This window comes from Carica papaya, chromosome 3, assembly GCF_054855325.1.
Source record: "Carica papaya isolate Zhongbai chromosome 3, ASM5485532v1, whole genome shotgun sequence".
In the NCBI taxonomy this organism is placed as follows: Eukaryota; Viridiplantae; Streptophyta; class Magnoliopsida; order Brassicales; family Caricaceae; genus Carica; species Carica papaya.
In genome coordinates this window covers 34,996,616-35,005,731 of record NC_142311.1, presented here as the reverse complement: position 1 = coordinate 35,005,731, position 9,116 = coordinate 34,996,616, and the positions used below count along the sequence as shown (strand labels likewise).

Here is a 9,116-nt window from a genome sequence, read left to right as displayed (position 1 = left end):
GTAGCGCCCGGGAAATTGAAGAAGAAAAAAAAAAAAAAAAAAAAAGGGAGAGGCCACGTCAGCAGACCCAGTCAGCAGTCCCGGCCAACCGGGACCTGCCACGTGGCAAGACCACGTCGATCCGGGACGGACCACATTGGCGATCGGCGTATGCGCGATCGGACGGCCCAGATCAAGCGTGCGATCGGACGGCCCAGATACAATCGCACGGACGGCCCAGATTCAATCAAAAACGGACGGCCCAGATTAAATCAAAATGGACGGCTGAGATCAAAAGGCAAAAGGGTATAAATAGGACCCCCACACCAGACCACAAAACCCTAGCTGCCTGCCCTCGCCGGAGAAGACGAACCAGAAGCCAGCCGCCGCCACCCACCGCCGCACCGGAGAGATTTCCGACGAGGTAAATTTCGTACCCCCGACTCGTTTTTCCACGCTGATTTCTCATGTGGCCAAATCGAAGCCAAAATCCCGGCCAAACGGCCGGAAAACACTGCCGAAACCCAGCGGCGCCGCCGCGCCCCTCCTCAGTTTTTGCCTCCGATGAGACCCTTTCCGGCCTCCGTTTAATGCAATTTTTATATCACTGTAATCACCATTCTTTTCTCTACAGGTTGATCGGAGCCGAATCACCAAAACACGAACTTCACCGAAGAGCCGCCGCACCCGAGAGCACTGCCGCCGGTAAGCTTCGGTTTTCCGTAAATTTTTGGCCCCCCGAGGGCCCTAGAGTTGTTTAATCGCAAGGATCGATACAAGTGTAGCCGAATTCGGCCGGAAACGGCCGAAAACGGCCAAACCGAGGCGAATCGCCGCCGTGCCAGAATTGCGATATTGGCCAAAAAGGGGCCTTGGGCCTAATTTGGGATTTTTTGGAACACGTGCAGGTACTAGTAGTGCGTTTCAGTTCCCCAGGAAAAATTCAGGGAAAATTAGGGACAGCCTGTAGGCGCACTGTGAAGCCGTGTTCGGACCACGAAACGAGTAAGGACCCCTCACCCTATTTCCTATCACGGTATTAAAGTTCAATAAATGATAAAACGGTATTTCATGAATCAACGAATGTATGAAATTGCTTAAGGTCGCTAATGGAGCCCGAGTCTAGTGTGGTTGTCGGTTAATTGTTATTTGCCATGTTTTACAGTTTAAAAGCAGTATGAGGTTTGATGTTTTTATTTTATAGTTTCGTGTGCATATTCTACTGTTTTACCGATTATGGATTGAATGACTGGGATATTGATGCTGTATGTTTGTCTGTTTGGCATAAATTACTGTTTTGCTTGTTTGTATGTGGATTGATGATGCTGACTGAGGGAAAAGAGAATGAAGATTATGTAAATGGGTAATTGTTATAATGTGGTCAGCCTGACTAGATATCCTGGGAGATAGTGGACGGACCGGGTCCGTAGGGAACCCTACCGGGATTATGGTCTCCCATACCGGACGGAGTATAGAGATCTTATGTGTTTTGGCGCCCATATCGGACGGGGTATGGGGACGACCCGTTTCACCCTCATACCGGATGGGGTAATGAGGTTTATAGTTTTGGCGCCCATACCAGACGGGGTATGGGGACGGCCCTGGAATATGATTTCAAGTGTTAAGAGTTAACGGGTAGCGGGACCCCTATGGATCCCCATGGATACTAGTGGGCTGGTAAAAGATGAAAAAAATATGTTGTGTAACGATTGAATTACAAAAGGCTTGATAAGTATTATGTTATACAGTTCATATATGATTTCATGATGATGATAATGTTATTGCTTTCGTACACTGTTTTATGGATTCCATCGAGGTAAGTGGATGGTGAAGGATTTATTATTGATAAAAGAATTTGTTGTAAATTATGCTCCATTGGTCTTTTTGTATTTTCTACCCACCTTTACCTCCGTGACGGTAAGATATCGTGATGTCTTTACTGGCTAGTGTAGCTCATTCCTTATTTAATCATTTCAGATCAAGAGGACATCGTTCCCGAGCCGGTTCCGCAAGAGGACGACGAAGGGGACGCCTAAAGACTCCATAGTCATATTCGTAGCTTTTACTTTCAAGTTTCTCCTTTAGGTAGTTTGATCTTTTATATTTTGTGAGCACGTTTTTGGTTTTAGTGTAAGGGATGTTATTCGAATTTTGACTTCGCTTCCGCATTTGATATTTTTAATATACATTTCATTTTAAATTTCCGGGGCTGTTACATCATATTTTTACTGATATTCTTGTTCACTATCTCAAATCTGTTTACTATTAATCAATACCCCTTAAAACATAGTTTTCTTTTCAAATATTCAAATTTAACATCGAGATCCTGATTTTACATTCAGTTCTAAATTTTCTAGCTGTGTTCGGGCACACTTATTATTTTTAGAGCTTCAAGTTTGTTTCAGGTTTCATTGCAATAATCTACTCGCGTTTCAACTTAAATTTATGAGTCTATATTTATTTTTATGTTGTTTTTGTATGTTACTAATTCGTTTTAATATTTTTTTTGAAAATATCTTTCTCGTATTAAACCTGTGGTTGAGCACGAAAGCATAAGATTCAGTTTAGATTTTTTTTTTTTACTACTGAATGTTTAATGATGTTTAATAAATGACATTGTATAACTATTATATAACTTTTAGTTAAATCGTGTGTTTGTATTTATTTTTATTAAAAATTTGTATTATATTTTATCTATATATACTCTAACCAATTGGATGTATAAATTAAAAAAAAAAATCGAGAGAAAATTTTTAAAATGATATTTTTCTTTTGGTGCTTTGAAGCAAGTTCACAAGACACGGTTTGAGGTTATCAATATAATAAGAATTGGTTACACAAAATTTTTATATTTTTTAATTACAAAAAGTTTTATGATTACTTAAATTTATGAAAACTTAATTGTTACATTATATTTTTTTCATCTAAAAACTGTTCACTGTTCACTGCGAATTAATCTAATTTAGTTACTACAGTTTCACCAACACACTAATAAAAAAAAATTTCAAGTTATATTAAATTAAATGTTATGGCCGGGTGCAAGATTCGACACTTGGGTCACTTAAATGTTTATACCATGCATACTTACTTCAATGATTATTAGCTACTTTTGATATGTATATATACAAAAACAATATAAAAATTAGAAACTTGAAAGAAAGTTAATTTCTTATAGTTTTGGCAAATCTTATTCGCTTTTGAATGTCTTCGAACTATTTGGTTCCAAGTGTTATGTTTATTCTTGATTTTTTTAGGTTATTATTAGTTTTAGCTTAAAAATTTATAAACGATAATTAATTAATTAATAATTTTGAAACTTAATTTTTTTAAAATTAAATTTATATAATTATAATTTTAATAAAATTTATTTTATTTTAAAAAATACTAAATATTTTATAAAATTTTATTCCTATTACTAATATAAAATTTTATCTATCTTTTAGAAATCAGAGAGTTGGATCGACGAAGATATCTTTTAAATGACGCTTAGTTTTGGGTATGATATGTTATGTTATTTATTTATTTAAAAAAAAATTAAAAATTTATGTGTTTTAAAATATATATTTTTTATAATGTGCCGAAAAATAAAAAATAAAAAACCTTTGAAACGAGGATATGTAAATTATGGTCCCCTCCAATTTTATATGTTAAATTGGGTCTGAATATTTAATTTTTTTAAAAAATTTTATTAATGAATGTACGAAAAATATATTAAAAATATTTATTATATTATATGCTTATCTATTTAAATATTTAATTGTAATTGGAAATTGCCGTCTACGGTTTGAGGCCCAAAATCTATGGACTTATTTGCCATTTTCAAAAAAGTACAGGGTAGTATCGTCTTTGCAGCTCTGACCCCACTGCTCTCTGCCTCAACTTCCCAAACCCTTTAAAAGACCAGAAAAGCGGGAGATGTCGATAAAGGCGCAATCACATAGAGAGAGAAACATGGAGAAATGCAGAGTTGAGAGAATTAGCATGTAAGAGAAACAGAGAGAGTGAGACGGAGATCCTTGATAAAGGGAAGAAACAGAGAAAGAGAGTTGAAGGAGAGGTAAGAGGTTTTCCGGGAAAATGACGACTGGTATAATGCAAGACCAGAATCTGGAGAAGGAGATAGGAAAACAGATGGGTTGCATGGCCGGTTTCCTTCATATATTTGATCGCCACCAGATTCTAACCGGAAAGCGCCTCTACGCCACCAAACGCCTCCCTCCTAGTCCTGTAAGTCTCTCATTGCTCTGTTTGGTGCGTTGAGGAATATTTGAAAGTATTTTGTTCGTATGGTATATTATCTGTGTTGTTTGGATTTTTTCTTTTGCTGACGATTGGAACTCTTAGGTCGTAGAATCGTCACCGGAATTAGAGAAAGATAATAGTCCTCCGGCAATGTGTAAAGATTCGGAAAGGCAGCAGCAGAGTAGATCGACGCCTTCCCCCGACCGCTTGAAGACATCTCAGTTGCCTGAACTCCGATATCCGGCGCCGGACGTTTTAAGTCCGGCGGACAATCAGGCGAAACAACTACTCCCTATCCCGATTTTCGACTACAAGGAAGGATCGCGGTCGTCGTGGAAGTTCTCCAAGGAAGCTCCGAGGCTCTCACTCGATAGCAGGGCCATTGTCGATGCCAAGGGAAGTCTCAAGCCTAGAGAGATCCGAACCAGCGCGGCGTTTTTATCGGCCAACCAATGTGAGAGCACTGAAGACGGAGCAGATAACATGGAAAAACAACGCCGATCAACGAGCGTTATCGCGCGGCTCATGGGACTCGAGTCTTTGCCGAGTTCAGATCCCGAACCGGCCAAGAAAGCGGAGCTCCGGAGATCTGCGTCTGAGTCGAGAGCATCCAGAGATCAGTACCGATTCATTGACGGCATTAGTTTTCAAGCGCAACAGTCACTGCAGCAGCAACAACTGAATCGTCAATGCAACATTGCGAGCAGCATGTTTAAAGATAAGGAACTCAACAATAATACCGCAGCTCGAGTTTATAATAGAAGTGGCGTCGGAGGAGCAGTAGATCCAAGGGATTTTGTTTTACGTAGTGCCAGAGCTGAGCCTGCTAAAGTACCGCACAGAGGCATTGTGCAGCGGAAGAATTTCTTCGATTCCGCCGATTTCTTTCCCGAGCCCAAACAAGCAGTATCCTTATATGGTGAGATCGAAAAGAGGCTCAGGATGAGAGGAATCGACGAGCCATCTAAGGATCTTGAGACTCTCAAGCAAATCCTTGAGGCGCTGCAACTCAAAGGACTGCTGCATTCTAAGAAGTCTGCAAGCCATGTCAACGGCAGGAACGTCGCCTACAATCAAAGTTTTTGGCACGAGGAATCTCCAATCGTCGTCATGAGACCAGCGGTTTCGCCGGTTTATGCGAACAGGACAGGGAGATTCGGCAACGATTCGCACAGAAACGGAATTCGCCGGAATGCAAACCTTACCGGACAAGCGTCGCCCGCTATGAGCCCAAGGCGGGAACGGCAGCATATTGACAGGAAGAATCAGAGCCCAAACAGGGGAAGGAATTCGATTTCCCCAACGACGAGTGAGAGCAGCGTGAAGAGTCCCCGTAGGAGGTCATTTAACGTTGAAACACAAAGGAGAACAAATGAGTCAACAGAGCAAAGGAGGATATCTCCGGTACAGTCTCCTAAGGTAGGCATGAGGAGAACCGGAACAGATCAGGTACCAAACCGTTCGCCGAGGAACAAGAAACCAACAGGTGAGATTTACCGCAAGGAGGAGAAAGTGGTGACACCAGCGGAAGATGAGGTATCCATGATTTCCGAAAGCAGTATAAGCACATCTTCTCAAACAGATACAGAGGTACTCTCAATTCCAGACTGTACTTTTGCTTAATCATCAATTAATAACAATGCAAATTATTTAACGACCTAAATTCAGTTAATCATGTTGATTAATGAGTTGCAGAAAACAAAGATGGAGGAATACAAAGAAGGTAGGAATCTACTAGAGAGGTGCGATAAACTGCTGCACAGCATAGCAGAGATAACTTCAACCGAGTTACAGCCAAGTCCAGTCTCAGTGCTTGACTGGTCGTTTTACAAGGAGGAGTCGTCTCCTTCGCCGGTTATGAAACGCAGCATTGATTTCAAAGGTAAATGAAAGATGCTTTAGTTTTTTTCTGGCTATTTTTGACCAAAGAAGGTAAAAAGAAAAGCGAGGAATCAACGTGAGCCGTATGGTACATTCACGTGGGTTTTGGTCATCGTCGGATGTTTGATGACGACGTCGTATTGGTGAAGGGTCCAAAATAGTACCTGCTGAAACTAGAGCTCCAGTCATTTAATAGGTTCTAAATAGGAAAGTGACTGAAAACCTCTTTTCTTTTTTTTGAAAAGTGGTGACGAACGTTCCCTAGAAAACCGTACTGCCTTGCCTATAGGGTTTGAGAGGGGAATGGAATATCCCTCGCTGAACTTCAACTGACAGGTGTCCGTTTCCCCCATCCACCCAACTGACAGATGTCCGTTTCTCCTGCCCTACCATGAGGAAGGCTGAGTTTGCCATTCTCTGGTTTTTTACTTTCCCTTTTTCTGTTACCATGTCAAGGATTTTCTTGTTACTTGTTCTTTTCACTACTCGTACTTCATACGGATCTTCCGTTTATTATCTTCATTTTAACACTGAATTAACCTCTAAAACATGATTATGTAAGTCAATTAATTTGAGTGACTGATGCCGTTAATTTCTGAATAATTCTTAGAGCAACCAATTGAATCGGAAGATGAGATATGGAGTTCAGCAATGTCATCGGCCGAGTCCAAATCAGACGATTGTGATTTCATCTACATCTCTGACGTGCTGAAGGCTTGCAACTACCTACCAGAAGACTCAGATATATTCCTATTACTAGAGAAGCAGCAATATTTGAAAGGAAAAGATACATCCAAGGTGTCAAGTTTGCAGAGACGACTTGTTTTCGATACTATAAGCGAAATCCTTAATCGAAAGAGACAATTGCCGCCATGGAAGGCAGTGTCGGAGATGAGTTTAGCAACAGGAAAGGCAGCATTACAGCAAATTTGGTGCGAATATCGAAGGATCCGAGAGAGAGAAACCAGCGATGACTTGTTCGAAGTCATATGTGGTGTGCTAAAGAAGGACCTCGCAGGGGATGGAATCAACGGGTGGGGAGATTGCCCTATCGAGATGTCGGAAGCTGTCCTCGACCTCGAACGATTAATTTTTAAAGACTTGATCGGCGAAACCATCGGAGATCTCGCAGTGTATGCCGCCAGATTTAATAAAATCTCTGTCTCCCGGAGGAAATTAGTCTTCTGAAAATTGAAAGGTAGCCAGTTTCGAAATTCACCTTCTGGCGCGCTTTCTTTCTTTGGCTCCTTTGCTTTCTGTTTTCTTCTTTATTTTATTCTTATTTTGACCAGACGAACCCCCCCCCCTACTCGAAGAAATCTGGGAAATGTTCTAAGTGTTGAATTACCTAGAATCTAACAATCATCACTTGCTGCAAATATGTAAAAAGGAAAAAAAGTTGGGATAACCACATAATTAAAAAATATCCCCCTACTGGGTATTTTTGGTTTTTACACATATATATAAATACCAACTAGTTACACACACACACACACATATATATATATATAAATATATTATGTAGAGAAAACTCCAAATGAAGTGTACGGTATAAAGTGGTCCTATTTTTGGTTTTTTGTTTATTAATAGCTATCAATTGTTAATTCAATAATCAAAATGCAGGTGGTAGGGTAGCCAGACTAGAAGTAACAGTAGTAGTAGCACTAAATGACTTGTGTTGACTCTGTATCCTCCCCCTCCCCCCTCCTCCTCCTCCTCCTCCCTCTTTTATGAAGCTCTAATGATCAAGTGTCAGGATAATTATATCATTATAATCTGACAGTATATAAATTACTCAGAGTAGTACAACACAGTAATCTTGATTTGAATCTGATACTGAGTTGTTGAAAATTTCCCACATCTTTTACTTCGGATTCGTCTCTGTTTTTCAACTCATTTTCTTCTCTCCCCATTACTACTCTTTTTTTTGCTTCATTTATAACACAACTTCGATCATCAAACCCTCCTCTGTAAATTCTGCACCACCCCAATAATTACCTCACAAAAAAAATACCCTTCAAACCTAAAACCCAAACCCAATTACTAAAAAAAAAAATTAATTTACGCAATACATATAAAAAAGAGTAGCATGTCCTCTCTCAGTAAGTACAAAAGTAGTAGTTACACTATTTACATTTGTGGACCAAATTCAACACTTTTAAGAAGCCTCTTCTTTACTTCTTATATTTTTATATGTCATATAACAAAAAACTAATTTCTTCTTTCCCCAGTATTGTAAGTATCTTGATTTTTCTCTTGCATAAAATTCAAGAGCAACTAGTGAATGTGATTATCGCTACATTCTCATGCGAGACCATGCTATTCGCCATTTGTCACTGTCCTAAAAAATATCTCAAACGAAAAATACTAGTTGGGTTTTCATTTCCCTACCAAATTCTAGGTAAAGGAGATAAAGAGAAAGTTAGAAGTGGGCCTCCGAGTGGGTCAATTTTCATTGTACTTTTTTACATAATAGGGCTTGATGGCCCATACATCCACATGGTTGGGTCCTATTTGTTTCTTTGATTGGTTCATCCTCTACCAACATCAAACATCATGAATGGAGAGGGCTTCTTAATTATTTGCCTGCCATGACAGAAGCCATTTCAATAGCATGTGACAAGAACCAATGAGCTCATTTTTCAAATTCGAACTAAACTAAATTAAAAATTGACTCGGGTAAGCTTTTAGAGTTTAAGGTTTAGAGTAGTGCACGATAAAATAAAACGATCTATTTTGACTCTGAGAGCTCGACCAAATAATGGAGTACGATCAAATTCCTTAGTATTAGACTATAAAATGGAGTTTTCCTAAATGAGGTGCTAAAAAAGTGATATTTAACTTATATTTTAAGAAATTTTGGGGTGTATCACAAAATATTTTTGTCATAAAGTTGATAATTTAAATTGAAATTATATTTAAAGTATTTTTGAAAATACATATTTCAAAAAATACAAATTCCCAAAGGTTTTTAAGCAAGAGGAGGGGGCGGGGATGGTGGGGGAGGACATAGG

General features: G+C 39.3%; 1 protein-coding gene across 2 annotated transcripts; it reads left to right on the top strand.

The window, feature by feature from the left end:
• The first annotated feature begins 3,890 nt into the window (after positions 1–3,890).
• TRM5 (zinc finger CCCH domain protein) lies at positions 3,891–7,556 on the top strand. Of its 2 annotated transcripts, none has more exons than XM_022055905.2 (4): positions 3,891–4,206; positions 4,324–5,811; positions 5,917–6,103; positions 6,713–7,556. In XM_022055905.2, the coding sequence occupies exons 1-4, from the start codon at positions 4,057–4,059 to the stop codon at positions 7,288–7,290; spliced, it is 2,403 nt and encodes an 800-aa protein (XP_021911597.1). In that variant the 5' UTR covers positions 3,891–4,056; the 3' UTR covers positions 7,291–7,556. The 2 variants fall into 2 exon arrangements, with proteins under 2 accessions (XP_021911597.1, XP_088072924.1); XM_088216798.1 differs by having other exon boundaries at positions 5,890–6,103.
• The last annotated feature ends 1,560 nt before the right edge of the window (positions 7,557–9,116 follow it).

What these genes read in the sequence shown, in the direction of transcription:
- TRM5 (XM_088216798.1), top strand. Translation starts at nt 4,057, where the DNA reads ATGACGACTGGTATAATGCAAGACCAGAATCTGGAGAAGGAGATAGGA. An exon ending in AACGCCTCCCTCCTAGTCCT is followed by an intron (nt 4,207 to 4,323) that starts GTAAGTCTCTCA and finishes TGGAACTCTTAG; the next exon opens with GTCGTAGAATCGTCACCGGA. An exon ending in CTTCTCAAACAGATACAGAG is followed by an intron (nt 5,812 to 5,889) that starts GTACTCTCAATT and finishes ACCTAAATTCAG; the next exon opens with TTAATCATGTTGATTAATGA.